Genomic DNA, 19818 nt, shown 5'->3' with positions numbered 1-19818 from the left:
TGGCTTCTCTCGCTCAGCACGATGTCGTCACGGTTCATCCCCATTGTCACATGAACCAGAGCTTCATTCCTTTTTCACAGCTGCATAATATTCCATTGTGTGGACAGAACACATATCGTTTATCCATTTGTCCTACCGTTTGGACCACTGTTTAGACCTTTTGGTTTCCTCCCCCTCAAGTTCATTCCCAGCTCAGGGCCAGGGTCCTTGCCGTTTCTTCCTTCACCTGCCTCCTCATCGCTCATCATCCTCTCCCCATGGATCGTGGGTTCTAACCCGGCAGGGGCTGCTCCTTTCTCAGATTCTGCTTCGTTCCCCAGCATCCAACACGGCACCCGGCATGGAGGGAGGCTCAACCAGTGTTTATGGAATCAATGAATGAATGAATGAGTGAATGGAAGCGCCGTGGGGCTGTCGCACCATAAAATTTTAAGAAATCCAGCAGGGACTGAACCCTGAGGACATTCCCACCCCTAACACCTGCAGCCCCAGTCTGTTTCCAGGGCCCAAGACCCCGTCGTGGCCGCCAACCCTGTGGGCCACCGCACATGGAGCCATGAGCGACCACCTCAGGTCCCACCTGCCCCCCAGGAGCCACCTGACAGAGGGAGGGGCTCCCCAGAGTCCCCTGCCAGGGGACCCCGCTCCTGCCCCACTTCCTTCCCCCCAGGCCACGTGTCTGTTTACAGGCCGCAGGACTGTGGTCACCAAGATGGCAGGGGGTGATTCTCTTGCAATCTTCTGAGGGGATGATATTTATTTTGGGGGGACCACATCCCCCAAGTGAGGCAGGGGAAGAGTTGGGGATAGGGCCTGGGCTGCACCAGGGCTGGGCCAGCACATGAGACCCCCGGTGGCCATACTCCGAGTGACAAGTGTCACCTCCCTATTGGGGTGCGCCCCTCACCACCCAGGCTGGGCAATCAGGGGTGCAGGGAGCCACCCACGGCCCGTGGTGGGAGCTGTGTTCTCAGGGGCTCCTGCCTGGGCTGGGCTGATACCCAGACCGCAGGGCCCCCACCCTGGGGTGCAGGGGGCAGGGGTCACCCAGCGGCCTGGGGAAACGGGGGGCGGGGGGCATTATTTAGCCCGGCTGGACCGGGGTGATAGGCTTTCAGGAAGGCCCCCCACCCGGCCAAGAGGAACTGGGCCGTTTCTGCCCCAAAGCGGAAGAGGAAGTGGTTTTTTGGTCCATGCACGCTGCAAGGAGGAAAAGAGGGGGTGGCTGCGGTGCACTAGGCCCGGCTGATCCCCCCAGAGCCCGAGACAAGTGGAGGGCCCCCCAAAATGTCTAGTTTATTTTGGAATCAGAAGAAAAACAATGAAAAACGAATGCAATCGTAACAAACATCAAATAAGGCTTGCAGTGTGGATTTCCTTCGTCTGGAGACCAATGTGGTCATAAACTATAATTTTGAATGTTTCGTTTGTAGATGGAGGAAGGCAGGATGAGGCTCTGCACGGGCAACGAGGCCCCAGCCCGTCCAGCCTTGGGCCTTTGTTGGGGCCTCTGCATGTGCCATGCTCTCCCCCTCGGGTGCTCTTTCTGCACCCCCCATTCTGGAAAACTCCTATCTGCCCTCAGGTGCCCTTTCCTCTTGATCCATCAGGCCGCGTCTGCAGGGCTGGCCATGTTCTCGCAAAGTGCCCCTCTCTGACAGGTCGTCACTTTGTAAGGGGGGCATCCCACTGGGTGGGGGGGGTGCGGCTGGAGCCAGGCCTGTCCCGGGGTCACCACCAGCTCCCCACCAGCAGCTGGCAAACAGCAGATGCTCCATAAAGGAGGCAGCAAGGCGTCCCTGAGCCCTCCGTGGGCCTCTGCAGACAAAGGGCGCCCGGGCTGCCTCTTTCCTGCCCCTGGGCTTGCACCTGCTGGGGGGGGACAGGAGGCGCCCCGGGAGGCTGGCCCCGCCCCACTGACGTGCACACCCTGAACCGAAACCTGGGCTCCTGCAGGCACTGGGCAGCGTCAGCGCAAGGTACGTGCCAAGTTGGGGGGATGGGGAGATTGGGGGGGGGGGGGCTCGGCTGGGGCCCCTCCTGCGGGCTCCAGCCCCAGGAGGAGGGGGAGGAGAGAGGGGGCGGCATGGAGCCGAGCTGGGCCAGGAGGAGGGACAGCAGCTAGGGGATGTGAGGGATGGGAGGGTGCTCGGGTACAGGCAGTGCTCCCCGGAGGAGGGAAATGAGAGGGGCTGTTGGAAAATGGAGCTGGAGCTGGGGAAAGGGCATTCCTGGGGGGGAGAGGGACAGCACTGGAGGAGAGAGAGAGTTGCATCAGCTTTGAGCAAAGCAAGGATGAATTTAGGGCTAAAATATGGGGGAGCAGGGACTTGGGAGGAGCCCCAATGCCGGGGCTAGGAGTTTGAAACTTACCACAGGTTCATTCATCTGGCCTTGTGCTAGAGCCCTATTCACCAGTAAACACGAGAGCTAAGTGATACTGGGGACCCAGAAAGAACCCCAAAGAAGCCAGCCCTGGGCCGGGCTGTCTGGAGCCCCCAGTCTGGGAGAGACAGGCTCAGACACTCCAGCTTTGTGGGGTCAGGATCAGGGCCGGGGAGTTGGAGGACAAAGAGGAGGAGCCAGAAAGGCTGTCTGGAGGAGGGGACATTTTTTCTGGGTCTTGAAGGGTGCGTAGAAGTTCTCCCAGGTAGGAAAAAAAAAGAACAAGCCTGTAAACATGACCCCATGTTAGGTCATGAACAGATTCATGCATATTTATTATACACACACAGTGCTTACTGCATAACAACTACCTTCCCAGGTAAATGTCATCATTATCTGCAATTTATGGATAAAGAAGCAGGCCCAGAGAGGTTAAGTAACTTGTGCAAAGTCACACAGCAGTCAAGTGGGGGTGCCTGGATTTGAACCCAGGTCATCTGGCCGTTTCCAGGCTCTAAATTGGGTTGCCACCTTGCTTTATGAAATGTTTCTTAATCTGCTCATTAAATTTCACTTGTCCCAGAATTCCCTTGGGCCACTCCCTGGAGATCAGCTGATTATCTGTCTTCTGGCAGGAAAAAGTCAATATTGACAGCAGTCAGTCAACTGCCCCTTCCCTGTGGGAACAGCCAGGTAACAACGGAGGGAACTTTCTAGCACTCATAATAATGAAATAGTAAGAATAAGAGACAAAGAGAAAGGCTCGGAGGATTTATGGGAAGAGTCAGTGGATTAATGAGTATAAAGTGCCTGGCATTTAGGAGGTGCAGAAGAAACACCAGCTGGTCTTAAGCCTGCTTCTCTGTCCAGCCTGGAGGACTTCTCACAGGAGGAGTCACTAGAAGCTGCAACGAGAGCCAAGGTGCGGAGGGGTGATCAGGCTTGACAGTTTCTCCTCCTTCCCACCCACAGGTGACCCCAACCCCACCCTCTCCCAGGAAGCCATGACAGAGACCAGAAAGCTGCCCCCTCCACTGCCACCGCGGCTGGACTGGTTTGTGCAAACCCAGGTGGAAGAGCTCACCCAAGATGGGATCCCCGAGTGGTTTCATGGTGCCATCTCGAGAGAGTGAGAACACCCCCCTACCCTCCACCCTGCCTTTGGCCCTCGATCCCCATCTGCTCCTGCTCTAGGCAGGTTTGGGCCATTTAATTCTGGACTTGGCTCAGCTCAGTTTAGCAAAAGGGTGAAAAAGCACTCGAGTCCTTCAGACCTGGGCTTGAACCCTGCCCCCTCCGCAGATTCACTGCGTGAGCTTGGGCAAGTCACTTCCCTTCTCAGAGCCTCAGCTTTCCCCACACGAGGGGCCACCAGCCCAGCACTTGAAGAACCTTCTCCCTCCCTTACCCAGCCCAGGCATCGCCAACCAACGATGGCAAGATGCAGCCTCAGAATCCTTCTTTCTTTCTTTCTTTTTTTTTTTTTTTTTTTGACTTTTATAAAGGGGATTTATTAGATTACAAATTTACAGTTCTGAGGCCATAAAAGTGTCCCAACTAGGGCATCAGCAAGAGGATACCTTCACTGAAGGATGGCCAATGGTGTCCAGAACACCTCTGTCTGCTGGGAAGGCATGTGGCTGGCGTCTGCTGGTTTTTGCTCCCAGGTTGTGGGGTGTTTGTTGTTGTTGTTGTTGTTTGCTTGTTTGTTTTAATTTTATTTTGAAATAAATTCAAACTTACAGGAACAGTTGCAAAAACAATACAAACCCCATACACAGAACTCCAACATACCCCGACCCCCCTCCCCTGATACCCCGATCCACCAACTTTAACTTCCTGTCACACTACCATTTCTTTCTTTCCTTCCCTCTCTATCATCCATCATCTATTGCTCTGTCTTCTGAACATATGAGAGCAAGCTACAGACATCCTTGAACAAACAATATAATTCACATATACATTTCCCACAAACAAGAACATTCTTTTATGCAATCCCATTAAGTGCAGCTAAGAAGTTCAAGAAATTCAACATTGATACAAAGCTTACATTCTATATTTCCTCTTTTTTTTCCCTCCTCTCCTCCATCCTCAGATCCCATCCAGGATCATCCTTGGCATTTAATTGTCATTATATATTTAGACTGTCTTTTTCTTTTTTTTTTTTTAAATTGTGGAAACATATATACAGCCTAAATCTTCCCATTCTAACCCCTCCCTAGCATTCCATTAGTGGGATTAATCACATTTAGAATGTTGTAATGCTATCACCTTCCCACCATCCATTACTAGAAATTTCCTTTCACCCCAAACAGCAACCCTACACTCATTTCTTAACTCCCCATTGCCCCTTCCCCCACTCCTCGTAACCCATACTCTACTTTTCATCTCTATGGTCATATTCTCTGATAATTTCTTTGTGTTTACTGTGGGGCTTAAATTTAACCTCTTAAATCTATAACAATCTTGGTTTTCTTTGATACCAACTTAACTTCAATAGGACCTGTAAACTATGTTCCTATACTCCTCCATTCCTCCACCTTTATGTAGTTCTTGTCAAAAATTACATATTTTACATTGAGTCCAAAACCACTGATTTGTCATTAGAGTTTAGGTATTTTATATCCTGTAGGAAGTAAATAGTGGAGTTACAGTTCAAAAATTATTGACTTCTATTTGTATTCCATTGCGGTCAGGGAATGTGCTTTGAATATATTCAATTGTTTTTTTGTTTGTTTGTTTGTTTTTAATTTATTGAGGCTTGTTTTATGTCTCAGCATATGGTCTATTCTGGAGAAAGATCCGTGATCACTAGAGAAGAATGTGTGTCCTGGTGATTTGGGATGTAAGGTACTATATATGTATGTTAAAATTGTCTATATCTCTCTCTCCTTTCTTTGTTTCTCTGTAGGTAGGGCTCCCTTTAGTATCTGAAGTAGGGCAGGTCTTCTATTAGCAAAATCTCTCAACATTTGTTTGTCTGCTAAAAATTTAAGCTCTCCCTCAAATTTGAAGGTGAGTTTTGCTGGATAAAGTGTTCTTGGTTCAAAATTTTTCTCTCTCAGAATTTTAAATATGTCATGCCACTGCTTTCTCGCCTCCATGGTGGCCACTGAGTAGTCACAACTTAATCTTATGTTGTTTCCTTTGTATGTGGTGAATTGCTTTTCTCTTGCTGCTTTCAGAACTTGCTCCTTCTCTCCAGTATTTGACAGTCTGATCAGAATATGTCTTGGAGTGGGTTTATTTGGATTTATTCTGTTTGGAGTTCTCTGGGCATTTACACTTTGTATATTTATATTGTGTAGAAGGCTTGGGAAGTTTTCCCCGATAATTTCTTTGAATAGTCTTTCTAGACCTTTACCCTTCTCTTCCGCTTCTGGGACACCAATGAGTCTTAAATTTGGACATTCTATTTTATCTGTTGTATCCCTGAGATCCTTTTCAATTTTTTTATTTTTTCCCCATTCTTTCCTTTGTTCTTTCATTTTCCATTCTGTGGTCATCAGGGACACTGAGTTGTTGTTCAACTTCCTCTAATCTTGTATTATGAGTATCTAGAGTCTTTTTAATTTGGCCAGCAGTTTCTTTTATTTCCATAAGATGTTCTATTTTTTTATTTTCTCTTGCACTTTCTTCTTTATGCTCTTCTAGTGTCTTCTTTATGTCCTTTATATCTTGTGCCACGCTCTTCTTCATGTCCTTTATCTCCTGTGCCATGCTCTCATTGTTTGATTTTAGGTCTTTGATTAATTGTGCCAAGTACTGTGTCTCTTCTGGTCTTTTGATTTGGGTGTTTTGGTTTGGGTTCTCCATATCATCTGGTTTTATCATATGCTTTAAGATCTTCTGTTGTTTTTGGTCTCTTGGCATTTGCTTTACTTGATAGGGTTCTTTCTGGATATAGAAAATACCGATCTCTAATTTGTCCGATCTAGAGCTTAGTGGCATATACTTTCTCTAACTAGCCAGCAGATGGCATCCACGAGTCACCTATTCCCCTCAAGTCAGTTCTCCCTGACTTTGTCTTCGTGGTGTGTGCGGATCTGATTCTTGTGGGGTTCATTTGGTGCACCAAGTTTGGGTGTGTTGTTGGTGCTGTCCGCCCTGAATGTGAAGTCTGGGTGGTTAGGGAGGCAGGGCAACTTTAATAATAAGCCTCACAGGTGTTCCCGGAGATTTAAGGCTGTTACAAGAGACTAAGCCTTCATTTCAGTCTTGCCACAGATTATCTCTGCTGCTGACCCACAAGTCCTTGGTATTGGCTTAGGGTCCCTGGGATTTCCGAGCGGGTCCTCCCTCTCAGCCATGCTGTTCCAGGACCCCTGCTGAGGGAAGGTTGTGCCATGTCACAAGTGTGCGCCGGCCCTCCAGGGAAGCCCTGGGCCACCGGGCCGTGCAGGGGTGTTCCCAGCCGGCTGTAAAGATGGCTGAATGGGGCGTGTTAATTTCCTCCTTTTCACACAGCTCTGCCTTCCCAGCTCCGGGACAATTAGCTGTGGGTGCACTAAAGGCCACTGTCCATGGCTGATATTGTGGCATGTGCGGTGCTGCAGGAAACACTCTTGGCTTGGCTCTGTGCTATGGCTCCGTCCCCAGGCAGGAGTGTCTCCAGCCTGCCGGGGAGATGGCTACAAGGGGCGCGGTTTCTTTCTGCTTTTGGCTCCCCTCTGTCCCCCTGGCCCCGAGACAATCAGCAGCAGGGGTGGGGAGGGCTATTCTCCACGCCAGACATTGAGGAGTTGGCTACAGCCCGCTCCTGCCATGCTTCATTGCGTGGTTCTCACTGCCATATCTGCAGCCGCTCCTGGGTTTTTTGTTTTTTGTTTTTCAAAAGAACTAGTCCATCTCCAAATGCCAACCCGCGGTTTCCCCACACTGCAGCGCGGCTGCCAGACTTTCAGCCAGCTTACTCACTTCTTTCAGAATGCGGACTCCCGGTTTCACCAAATGCATGGTCCCTGTGGATTTAGCAGACCTTGTCCAGCTGGTGTATCGCTGGGACTGATGTTCTGGGTCACTTTCTGGCTTTTATCTAGTATTTTTCATGGAGGTGTTTTTTTGCCCCATCTCACCTAGTCGCCATCATAGGTTCCTCAGAATCCTTCTTAACACAGTGTCCCAAGCAGCTGCTCTCAGTCCACAGGAGATGCAAGCTCTGTGCCTTTCGACATCAGTCAGGGAGCACGGAGTTCACAAACAAACCCTCCAGTGTCAGACACCCCCAGGGCCCAGCAGTAAATAAATGGAGGAAAGAGCATTTATTGCCGCTGTCTGCATGCAGGAAATTGAGAGATTACCAGGGGGCCCAGTAATTGGAGGGAAGAATTGTGCATAGTCTCTCAACTCCAGAGCTGTGTGTCCAATAGAAACACAACATGAGCAGCACATGCAATTTTAATTTTGTTATATTATAGTAGCTATGTTCAAAGTAAAAAGAAATGGGTGAAATTAATTCCAACCACAAATTTTATTTAAACCAGGATATCCAAAAGAGTGTCATCTTAGCATGTCATCAATACTAAAAAAAAAAAACATTTTCATAAGGTATTTTACCATCTTTTATTTGTATTATGTCTTTGAAATCCACGTGTATTTTATGTGGCACATCTCACTTCAGAACAGCCACCTGTTTAATCACTCAAGAGCCACATGTAGCCAGTGGTCTTTGAACTGGACAGCAGAAATCTGGAGGCTTCTGCCCTTGTCACACGGGAGGCCCCTTTACTCTCTGGGATCCCCAAATAATAGTAGTAATAACGATATTAAATAATATTCATAAAAATTATAGTGACTGTTTTGTGGCGTTCTGCAGGTTCACCATGTAGAGAGCATTTTATTCATTCTCACACCACCGTGGGAAGTGAGGGGTTACTTCCCTCTTGGAGAAACTGAGGGTCAGAGAGGGATAGACCCTTGCCCAAGGACACACAGCGTCTCAAGGGCAGAGCTGTGTTTGGAACCCAAACTACAGCTTCTGCTTTGCTATCTGTGACCCCCTCTCCCACCACCCAAAGGTGCTTTATTGGGGGGGGGGGGCAGGGGGCTTCAGGCACTGAGAAGGCGGGTAAGGGCTGTGGGAGGAAGGAAGAGATCTGTTCTAAGGCAAAGTCTTCAGGGGTGGGGACATCCCTGTCTCCAAACACCCCAAGGTCTCAAGCAACCAAGAAAAGATGGTTTTAGGTTGTTTGTTCATTTTAGAAAAGCGTCGTCCTCGTGGCCCAAGTCTCAGGCCATCTCCTTTTTCTGTGTGCCCTTCCAGGACTGCAGAGAACTTGCTGGATCCACGGCCCCCGGGGTCTTTCCTTATCAGGGTCAGCCACAGCCACGTGGGCTACACGCTCTCCTACAGGTAAGGCTGGGCTGGGGGCAGAAGGGCTCCAGGTCTTCCTTGAGGTGACGAGGGGTACTTCGTGCCACAGCTTCCCAGAGAGCAAGCTGTGCGAAGGTTTGGCCAGAGCTGGATGAAGAGTGTGTGGCTTCAGGTCCGGCTGTATCCAGCAGACATGGGTATGCTTGCAACTTAGATGGTATCTCTGAGAACAAGGGCCATGGGGTAGTGAGAGTGGCTGTTGCCCACCCACAACCTCCCTGATTCCACCCAGGGGGACGTGTTAGGGAAATGCAGGGCAGTCCAACTCCTTGGGATCTCAAAGCCTGATCTGACATCTCAGTGAGAGCTTTCAGTAGCACAAACCACTTTTCAAAAGGAATCCAGGCCAAAGGAATTTAAAAATTCAAGGGCTCAAGTACAGAGTTTCCCCCAGCAGGAAATCTTGGGCCCTGGGCCACACAGTCACTGGTCAGAAGCTGAACTCTGCCACTTCCGTGCTGTGTGACGTTGGGCAAGTTAGTCAAGCTCTCTGTGCCTCCTTCAGAGCCGTCATCTCCAATATGGGAATGCTAGGATTTAATTCAGAGTCAGCACAGAGTAGGCCATTAATAAGTGCATCCATTGATTAACTGAGCATTCATTGAGCACCTGCTGTGTGTACACAGCCTTGGACGGGGGTCTGACTCAAATATTCACTGTTATCACTTGGATTGATCATTTGCCCCTGGCCAGGTGCTGAGCTTTGTTTTTGCTGGCACTAGTCTGTTTCATCCTCTCAAGAACCTCCCCGGGTCAGCCTTAGTGGTCCCATGATACAAATGGGGAAACTGAGGCACAATGAGGTTATTGATCTGCCCTTTGTCACCCGGCTAGTGAATGGAGAAGCCGAGATGGTAGCCTGGGACGCCAGGGGGTGGGGGGTGGATGGGGAAGGAGCAGGGGATGGGGAGATTGGGGGGGTCGTGGGTGATGTACCAGCTCCCCCGATGTCTCCACAGAGCCCCAGGCTGCTGCCGCCACTTCATGGTGAAGCTCCTGGATGACGGGAGCCTCATGATCCCCGGGGAGCAGGCAATCCACCCCTCGCTGGACGCTCTGGTCGCCTTCCACCAGCAGCACCCCCTGCGCCCCCACGGGGAGTTGCTCATGTGGGCCTGCGGGCAGGTGAGGGGGCAGGGGCACGGCCGCTCCTCCCACCGGCCGGGCCTGCCCAGACCTCTGCTGCCCACCCCCAGCCCCATATACCCTTTCTGTCCCGCCCCACTGACCCTCTTCCTGTAGCCCCGCCCCTCGCTATCCCCGCCCCCACCTCCCTGCCCATCGCCGTCCCTGAACCCACAGGCCCGCCCCTCGCGGTCCCTGTCCCCAGAGCCCCGCCCCACGGCCCCGCCCCTCGCGGTCCCTCCTCCCACCGAGGACCCCTTGGCTTGGGAGAACTTGGCTTAGCGCAGCCGTCCCTGGCGGGGCCAACCCCTCCCGTGGGCCTGGGGGCGGGTCTGTGGCCTGCAGAGGGGCAGTGGGCGGGGCGTGGTCCCGGGTGGGGTGGGACAGCGGCCCTCAAGAGTTGTGGGCGGGGCTTCTAGCCTTATAAGGGCTCGGGGGTGGGGCTTTCATGGGCGGGGGAGGGGTGTATAACCCTGGGTGGGACATATTTCCTTATATGGCTCTGTGGGCGGGGCTTCGACCAGCTGAGCCCCGCCTCCCAGGGTATTGGCCCGGGCCCGGCCCTTTCCCCCTTCTTGGCACTGAGCTCGGGCCCCCCCACCCCACAGGACCCAGAGACCGTGGACTACGCGGATCTCTTTCTTTACTCCCTCACCTTGGCCGAGGGAGCTGCCCACGAGCAGCGGAGACACTCGTCCTGCCCGGCGGCCGCACCTGAAGAGGTCAGTGAGCGAGGGGAACCTGGCACTTCTGACCCCGGGGGAGGGCAGGGAGCAGAGATGCCAACAGCTGCAGAGAAGGCTCTTTCTAGAACGAGGTCTAGATCCTACAGCCCTGTGCTTTAAAACTTCCACTGATTTCCCAAGGCGCTGAGATTAAAAGCCAAACCCAGGGCTCAGCTCCACCCTCCCCCACCACCTGCTCACTCCAGCCCCCCGGCCATCCCTTCTGTTTCTCGGACACGTCAAGCTAACCTCGGGGTCTTTGCACACGCTGGCCCTGCCTCAGGACCTTTGCACGTGACTGGTGCCATGCACAGGCTTTGCACATGTTCTGTGCTCTGCCCCCAGATTCCTCATTCTTGCCTCCTCCCTCCAGTTCCCACTGCAAGAGCCTCCTGCCCCGATTACGGGACCTAAAGCCTCCTGTGTGTTCCAGAACATCTCCCAGCTTATTTGCTGCCGTCGACTCCCTCCACTCCATCAAGGCCTTGCCTATTTAGCAGCCTGTGTGTTTCTTGTGTGCCTCCCCCATCAGACAGGGAGCTCCACGAGGGCTGGGCCTCCAACTGGCTTGCTCACCGCTGCTTCCCTGCCCCTTAGAGAGGCCCTGACACCTTTAAGGTGCTCAACTAACAGATCTGTCAGGTGGAAGAGTGAATGAATGAAGGGACCTTCAGCAACCCCAGGCCAAGGCCTAAATGCGGGGAAATTCCCATAGTGGTGGGAATGGAACAGGCTGGGTGACAGAGACAAATGGGCATGGGGGTGAGGGAGTCAGAGAAGGTTTCCTGGAGGATGTGGCATGGAGCTGCCAGAGCCAAGAGGACATGGCCATCCTCAGAGACCCGGGGAGAGTGTTCCGGGCAGGAGGGGCACATGCAAAGGTCCTGTGGCTCCGAGCATTTAAGCCCAGCATGTGGACAGAGTGGAGTGAGCAAGAGTGAGATGGTTGGGAGGTGCCTGGATCAGCAGGGAGTCCAGCAGTGCCCCGGGGGGGCCATGGGAGAGTTAGAGCACAATCGGATTTATGGCGTGCAACATTCTGACTGCAGAAGAGGCTGTCAGGGGCAGGGGTGGAGGTGGGAGATGGGGGTTGGTGTGGCCTGTCCCAGGTCAGGATCCCCAGGGGTGCCACTGGGAGAAAGGGTGAAGCCATTTGCCAAGTTTGGAAAGATGGGGTGTGGGAGCAGATTGAGGTATTTTCTCAGCCATGGGGAGTTGGGTGGGACCCAGGCCCCGACCTCTGGGGCAGATTCAGGGTCTGGGCGGCCAGGGTGGCCCCAAGTCTCACCAGCTCCCCTTTTCAGGCTCCCCCAAAGCCAGTGCCGCTCCCTTGGCCTGAGGACGGGAAGCCATCAGCAGAGATGCTCAGAGCGTCCACGGAGGACACGGCTTCCTCCCGCCCCATGAAAGCCCCTCTCAGGGACACCCGCCAGAAACTCTGGAAGAATCTCAAGATGCTCCCCCAGAAGGGCAAGAGGGCCCAGCAGCAGCTGAGAGCCCACCTGGCAACAGTCAGCTTGCCACTGCTCTGGAACCCCGGACAATCCACGGCGGACAACGGCGCAGGGTCCGGGGCGGGCAGCCAGGAGGACAGTGTTTACACCGGCCCCTCGCAGCCCCAAACCCCAGGACACAGAGCTGCCCCCTCCAGGGAGGTCCTGAGATCTTCCAGCTGGGGCGGGATGGCCCTGACAGAGAGGGTAGTGAGAGCACTGTCGCGGCAGGCATCCAAGCAGGAGCCCGGGGGCCTGGTAGAGCCCCAGGAGAGCTGGCTTCCAGAGGAATACCTCCCGCCGCCGCCATTCGCCCCGGGGTACTGCTAGAGAAGGGGGTGCACCCCAGCTCCAGGACCCTCGCCACCAGGGGCTGCCACACCCAGACGCCTGCATCCATTCCTTCTTTTTGCACCATCGGGCTTGTATCTTCGCACCGTAGAGACGGGTTCAGTGGGAAGAGGGACCCGGCTGAGGGTCCGCACAGCCACAGGGTGTTGGTGCCAGGACTTGAACCCCAGAGCGGGCCCTGCACCTTCATGACAGCATCTGCTCTCCTGTCTACACCCGCCCAGCAGGACCCCCGCCAGCTGGAGCTTGGCCTCAGCTCAGCCCAAGGACATCCACACCTGCTCTCACCTTCCTCTCGGGGGGCGTCGGGGAGATTGAGGAGATGCCATGGGCCTTCACTAACTTTGGATTCTCAGAAGCAGATGAGCCCCTTTCCTTAAAAAGGAGTAAGAGGGTTGCCAGAGAGAGAGCGAGAGGGAGGGAGGGAGGGAGGGGCGGGTGGAGGGGGAGGGAGAGGGGGAGAGAAATGAAAGGAAAAAGAAGGACGGAAGGAAGAGAGGGAGGAAGGAGGGAAAGAAAGGAAAGGAAAGGAAGAAAAAGAAAGAAAAAAGGTAAAGGAAGGGAGGGAGGAAGGGAGAGAGGGGAAGTAAAGAGATAAAGACAATTAAATGTAGTACGTGATCCTGGATGGGATCTAAGATGGAGAAAAGACTCAAAAGGACATTATTAGGACATTAAAAAAAAAATCAGAATGTAGACTGTCAGCTTTATATCACTGTTAAATTTCCTGAACTTGGTAACTGCACTTACATAGGTGAATATCCATGTTCCTACGAAAGTACATGGAAGTATTATGTGTTCAAGGAGCATGATGCGTGCAACCTGCTCTTACGTTTGGAAAACGGATGGATGGATGGCTGGATGGATGGATGGATATAGATGATGGATGGATGGATGGATAGAATAGTATAGCAACCATGGCAAAATGATAAAATTTCTGGATCTGGGTGTCTGTGGCATGTGGGGAATGTTGAAGTTCTCTGTAGGGGGGTTGTATTATTTTTGCAACTTTAAGTTTGAAATTATTTCAAAATAAAAAGTCTTTTTTAAAAGAGGCAAGAGGCCACATGGTATCCTGATCGGTGTGGGCTCTGGGGGACTCCCAGGTTGCAGTGCTGTGTGCCCTTGGCGAGTTGCTAGACTTCTCTGGGCCTCGGCTTTGTCATCTGGAAACTGATGAATCTCAGGGAGAACTGGCAGAACACAGTAGGTGATTAATAAATGGGAGATGAGGGTGGGAAGGTCCCCAGCGCTGGCCTGAGTTGTGGGAATGACCTGTCCTTGGACCAGCTGGGGCCCAGGACGAGGAGGGGATGTTGGGCTTCCCGAATCCACAAAGCGTAGCCACCTGGGATCTGGAGTGAGCTGGGTCTGAGTTCCAATCCTGCCTCTGCCAACAACTTGCAATGTGGACACAGGCAACTCACTCTGCGCCTCCACACAGGGCCGTGACTGCTTCTCGGCCAGCCCTGTGGGGATGTCATAGGCAGCCAATGTAGTGGCAGAGGGGCGGGTGCTTTGTAAACTGTAAAGCTCTGTGCCTGCCTCAGTGAATGGCTTTCCTGCCACACACCACCACTCCTCAGAGGAGTGAAAGCTTCTGTCTCTTCAGGGACCTCAAAGATTGAGGGAAAGAAGGGGCTCGAGCTGTTTGGGGCAGGGTTCTGGCCTCAAGGGGCCCTGAGAAGACTGGGGACAGGGGACAACGTGGAATTGATCCCAGAGCCTCGTCTCTGCCCAAAGAAACCCACAGCTGGGCACTTCCGATCACAGCACAGAGAGATTTAGATGTCACCCTGCCCAGCCCCTTCCCTGAACAGAGATGCTGGCCCAGACAGGGTGTGCCCACAGCCAGGGGCATGCAGGGGAGCAAGGGTGAGAACCCAGGACCCTCCCTCCACCCACCAGGTTTCAGACTGAAAAGGAATCTTCCCAGCAGCTGTGACTCAGGGACACGTGTTTATTCCCAGAACCCAGGGCGACCACAGTCCACGGTGGGGTGATGGGGAACACCCCACCCTCCTCCGACCCGGCTCAGATGCGGATGTGGAAGGTGCTGTGGGCAAAGAGAAAAGAGCCGGAGTCACCAGGCAATCAGGGACCCCCATCTGTCCCACCGGGACCCCCCAAGGTGGGCACCGGGCAGAGGGACCCCCACAAGGAACCCCAGCCCCTCCCAACCCCCACAGGGGGTGAGAGCACATTTGGTTTGGGGATGGAAGTTGGCACCCCGGCTCTGCCCCAGATTTGTGGGACTCTTGGGCCTCAGTCTACCCATCTGTAAAATGGGGACAACAACGGTTCCTCCTTTGTGGGGCTGTAACGAGGACAAACGGACAAATGCACAGAGTGGAGAACCCAGAAAGTTCCCAGTCAACGTCTTCATCTGCCAGAAACCGGTCTCACTTCTTCAGAACAGAGGATACAACAGTAGCACACATTTATTAAGCACCTACTGTGTGCCAGCCACTGCTCCCAGTTCTCTCCATGTACCAACTCAAGGAGCAGCCGACTTTTTTCCATAAAGGGGCAAATAGTCACTATTTTTGCAAAAGCCACCACAGAAGCTTCGCCAATAGATGGGCCTGGCCAGGGGTGTCTGTAAAACTTTTGTTTCCGGACACTGAAATTTGAACGCTGTCTCATTTTCACATGTCACAGAATACCATTCTTCTTTTGATTTCTTTCAACCATTGGAAAAAAATGTGAAAGCCATTCTTAGCTCCCCCAGAGGACAAAAACAGTGGGGCGGGTGGGTGTGGCTCCCAGGCTGTGGTTTGCCGACCCCTGTAATCGCTCATTTGCCTCCCTATTGGCCCCAAGGTGCGGGAGCGGCTGCGCCGCAGGGTCGCCAAGTCCAGCCGCCCAGGTCGCTCACTGCAAAACGTTCAGACGCCTGAACCCAGCTCTGCTTGCCCAAAGAGCCGCGTCTCCCGGCGGGAGGCGCCTTTTCCTTGTCCCATGTTCCCCAGGGATCCCCGGTTACCCCCATTTTACAGATGCAGGTGTGGAGGCCGGGGAGGCTGGGAAGGTTCCCCAGAGTCACAAATGAGCGACGGGAAGAACTTCCCCAAGCCGAGCCCCAAACTATCCCCGCAAGAGCCCCGGGCGGGCGGCACCTGAGGAAGTCGGGGGCCCGCAGGATCATGTTCTGGAAGTCCTCCAGGGACAGCCGCCCGTCGTGGTCGCCGTCGGCCTCGTCCAGCACCTTCTCGCACACCAGGCGGACCTCGTCGGCGCTCAGCTCCCCGCGCGTCAGCCGGCCCAGGGTCTGGCCCAGGTCATCCGCGCAGATGTAGTCATCGCCGTTGAAGTCTGCGGGGGCAGGCGGGGACCCGCGGGGACCCCCGGTTATAAAGGGGGGCCCGGGCAGGGTGGGGCTAGACTTGGGGTCTCGCTTGGGAATCAGTCAGGGGTCTGCAGGGAGCTCACTCAGTCAGTCAACAAACGTTTAGGCTGAGCTCCTATTACATGTCAGGCACTGTGGTGTTTTCCCATTCTCTTTCTCTCTTTCTCTGTCTCTCTTTTTTCATTCTCTTCCTCTCTCCTTCGTTTCTTCCTTTCTTTCTCTCTCTCTCTCCCCAGTCTCTATCTCTTTATTTCTCTTTCTGTCTCTCATTCTCTCTTCCTTCCTTCCCTCCATTCCTGCTTCCTCCCTTTCTTTGTCTCTTTCTCTTTCTTCTCTCTCTCTTCTTTCTTTCTTTCCCTCACTCTCTTTCTCTCTTTTTTATTTCTGTCCCTCTCCCTCTTTCTGTCTTCTTTCTTCTTTTCTCCCTCTCTTTATTCTCTTTCTTTCTGTCTTTCACTCTCCCTCCCTTCCCTCCTTCTTTCCTTCCTTTCTTTCTCTTCCTCTTTCACTCTCCCCCTCTTTCTCTTTCTTTCTCTCTCTTCCTCTTTCTTTTTTCTTTCTCTCCCTCTCCTTTTATTCTTTCATTCCTCTCCCTTCCTTCTCTCCCTCCCTCTCTCCCCCACTTCCTTCCTTCCTTTCTGCCTTTCTTTCTCTATTTCTCTCTTTTTTCTTCTTTCCCTCCCTCTCTCTTCCTCTCTTTCTTTTACCCTCCCCACTCTCTCTTTCTCTCTCTCTCTCTTTCTTTCAACAAGTATTGCATGTCCACATCGTGCCAGACGTGGGGGGCGATGGTGAACCAGACAGACCCCCACTGCCCTTGGGTCCCCACAGAGATGGAAGTCACTATGTGAACAGATGGACGGTGGAGCACTTGATTGGCATCAGGAGAGAGATTGGGCCATAGGATTGGGGGGGGGGGTGTCTACTTTTAATGGGAGCATTCCCCAGCCTCTCTAAGGGGGGCCATTGGGGCTGGACTTCAAGGATAAGAAGCAGATGGGAGAGGCGCTCCCAGCACCCCCAGGTCCAGGGTGGCATAAAGGAAGAATCTCATAGAGCGAGCGAGGGGCTGAGGTTGCGGAGGGGCCCCAGGGAGGCCCCGGGCACCCACCGTAAATCTTGAATGCATAGTAGGCCTTGAGGTCTCGGGGAGCCATTTCACTCATCACGGAAAACATGTCGAGAAAGTTGTTCAGGCTCATGTGGCCATCCCCATCCTCAGAGAAAACCTGAGCGATCCGCTGGCGGAAGGGGTTGTCCTGGCAGGAAGGGGGAGCAGGGTCTGGGGGGCTCCAGGGAACCCCAAGCATCACCCCACCCCCCATGCCCTCCACCTGGTCCAGGAGGAGTTGGCCCAGCCTCCAGGACCAGGTGAGCCAATCAGAGCAGTCCATCCACCTGGCACTGACATTAGCTCCAGGGTGAGCACGTGACCCAAACTGACCAATGAGAGGCTGCCCTGGGACATTTAAAGGCAGCCACGGGAAGGAGGGAATTTTTCCCCCACTGGTTGCAGAGCTGGCAGGGGGAAAGCCAGCCCGTGGCCTGCCCCTCGCTGCTTCAAAGTCGACCCAGGCCCTCTATCTGCGCTGTCTCATTGCATTCTTCCAATAACCCCAGGTTCAAATCCTGTCTCCACCATATCCCAGCTGTGTGGCCCAAGACAAGTGTCTTAACCTCTCTGAGCCTCGATCTCCTTTACTGTGAAATGGGGATAATTACACCAGCCACACCACAGAAGGCAGTGAGATGCATCCTTCTGCTTTTTCTCCCACCTGTCCTGTGGCCCGGGCATACCTTCAGCTCGGGCATGCTGCCAATGAGCTCAGACGGGACCTTCACATCAGGGCAGCTGGTATAGTCAAGGGGGACGAGCTGGGGGGCCAGGTCCTGGTAGCGATAGAAGATCCTGGCATGGGGAGGGAAATGCCGGGTAGGGCTGGGGGGTGGGAAAGGGGAGGGCACTTGTCCCTCCTCTTTCACACTCGAAGCTGCTCACTCACTCCATGCTGAGGGGTGCTGGGTCCCCGAGAGCCATGAGCCCTCGATCAGACAGAGCCAGGCACAAGCACCTCCATTCCCCTGGGCTCAGGGCCAAGGCAGGGAGAGGGCCTGAAGAATAGAGAAGACTAGGCTGCAGGAAGCAAGCCAGGGAGGAGAAAGGGCTTCCTGGAGGAGAGGGCATTGGCACTGGGCTTTGAAGCATGCATAGGAGCTCACCAGGCAGAGGGGGGTGCCAGAAAGGAAGGAGTTTCAAGTCGGATCATTTCATACCAAACATTCTGAGAATCCAAGCCAATCTATGAATCTCTGGACATCATCACGATGTCTGCAAGGAGGGACAAGACTCTAAAAAGCCCCCAGCCTCACACCTTCCTTCCCTCTCTCCATAATGGGAGTCAGAGCACAGGCAAAAGGCTAATATTCAGGTCTTCCAAAGGGGCAAATGAAGGCATTTTGCAAAGCACTGAATGTCATGCACACTGCCTGGATTGTGAGGCAGCTCTCCACTATGATGCCCTCACCTGGTGACGGCATACCTTCCCTAGGGCACACTGGCAGGTTAGAGACAATCCTTGATGAGTTTGGGATCCCCAGGATGCTAAGGGACCGTCCCTGAGGGGCACAGGAGTCCCTGGATCATATGAGAGCCAGGAACTTCAGTCCTGAGCACCCAAGCCCCTGCCAAGGTCCCCTTGGGGAACAGTTTGAGTTGGGGTTTCTGTGTGGCCTGGAGCAGATCCCTCTCCCCCTCTGAGCCTCAGGTAGTCTGTTTGAAAAGCAAGAAGCTTGGGACAGACGAAATGTCAGCCCTCAAGCTCCTCAGGGCTCTGGCCATCGGCCCTGGAGCCCGCGATCATCCTGGCCCTGACTGAGCCTCAGTTTCCCCACTGGTAATCTGATCGCGATGGCCGGGGTGACCTGGAAGAGGCCTGTGTACCACCCTTGCCCAGACAATGGGGCTTGCTGGCGAAAGCTGTGCCCATCAATAATGTATACCCTGTGCCCACACAACTGGGACCTTGGAGCCGGTCACTCCCCAGCCAAACCCCGGCCAGCTTGGGTTTCATGGCTCCAAGTTCATGGGTCGGAGCTTCCAGACAATGGCCACATGGGCTGGGCATCAGCTCTGGGCCACCTCCCTGCACCCCTCACCTCTATGTCAAAGCCCACAGCCCCAGATCGGGCTCTGGGGTTCTCCCCGAAACTCCAGGCCCCCAGCTTTGCACCCTGGTCTCAGAGGAATCCTTCTAACCTGCCAATATGACCGTATCTCTCTCCAGCTCACACACACACACTCTGTGGCTCCCCGCTACCCTGGGGAGAAAGCCACGCTCATCAGCCTGGAGGCCGTGGCCATGGGACAAGTTGTGACCACCCATGGCTTCGCTGCCCCCGCTAATGCCCGAGATTGATGGGGCATTAAAGCCCCTTCCGATTGCAAACCTCATCGCGAAACGAACAGTAAGCCGTTCCCCAGCCTCCCCTCCCTTTCTCCCAGACTGACCTCATGATTTCCTTCCGCGTGAAGAAGGTACAGTCCTGTGGACAGAAACGTTGGCTTAATGCAGATTCTACTTCTGGTTCCTTCTACCCACCCCGCCATCCCACCCCTCACCCATCTCTGCCTGGTGCCTCATGCAGGGCAGCGCCAGGACCCCTCGCGGACTGGACACACACCCAGGACGAAGGGGAAGTTGTCCCCATTTGTCAGGCTGGAGCCACCGAAGTTGCCCGCCACTTCTACCTGGTACTCCTCCAGCTGCTCACGAGTGAAGACCGTTTGCTTGTTGCCCATGCCAACCCCCAGGTATAAGCCCCCCCAAAGCCCCCCGGTCTCCTCGGGGCCACACGGGCTGCCAGGCTGTCCCTCACGAGTGTCTGGGCAAACAGCCGTGCCCTGGCCGTCACCTGCCCACCCACCTGTCACCCCCAGCTGGGCAAGACTCAAGTTACAACCCAGCTCTCTGGCGATGGCGTGAGGGCGTCCATGGCCACCGGGGCAAGGAGAAGGGG

The 19818-nt window shown here is 53.9% G+C and overlaps 2 protein-coding genes across 3 annotated transcripts; one reads left to right on the top strand and one right to left on the bottom strand.

Annotated features, from left to right (window-relative positions):
* Window positions 1-1723: 1723 nt before the first annotated feature.
* On the top strand, window positions 1724-12869 carry HSH2D (hematopoietic SH2 domain containing). Its single transcript, XM_037818298.1, has 6 exons — window positions 1724-1979; window positions 3358-3514; window positions 8648-8737; window positions 9718-9883; window positions 10492-10605; window positions 11913-12869. Exons 2-6 carry the CDS (start codon window positions 3390-3392, stop codon window positions 12429-12431), a joined length of 1014 nt encoding a protein of 337 aa, XP_037674226.1. The 5' UTR covers window positions 1724-1979; window positions 3358-3389; the 3' UTR covers window positions 12432-12869.
* Window positions 12870-14486: 1617 nt separating this feature from the next.
* On the bottom strand, window positions 14487-19600 carry CIB3 (calcium and integrin binding family member 3). Of its 2 annotated transcripts, XM_037818523.1 has the most exons (6): window positions 19550-19600; window positions 19310-19344; window positions 17599-17710; window positions 16913-17060; window positions 15572-15767; window positions 14487-14508 (listed from the first exon to the last, which is right to left on the bottom strand). In XM_037818523.1, exons 1-6 carry the CDS (start codon window positions 19598-19600, stop codon window positions 14487-14489), a joined length of 564 nt encoding a protein of 187 aa, XP_037674451.1. The 2 variants fall into 2 exon arrangements, with proteins under 2 accessions (XP_037674451.1, XP_037674453.1); XM_037818525.1 differs by lacking the exons at window positions 17599-17710; window positions 19310-19344.
* Window positions 19601-19818: the final 218 nt, after the last annotated feature.

This window comes from Choloepus didactylus, chromosome 25 (assembly GCF_015220235.1).
Source record: "Choloepus didactylus isolate mChoDid1 chromosome 25, mChoDid1.pri, whole genome shotgun sequence".
In the NCBI taxonomy this organism is placed as follows: Eukaryota; Metazoa; Chordata; class Mammalia; order Pilosa; family Megalonychidae; genus Choloepus; species Choloepus didactylus.
Note: the sequence above shows the minus strand (reverse complement) of the source record. Positions and strands in the feature narration are given on the sequence as shown.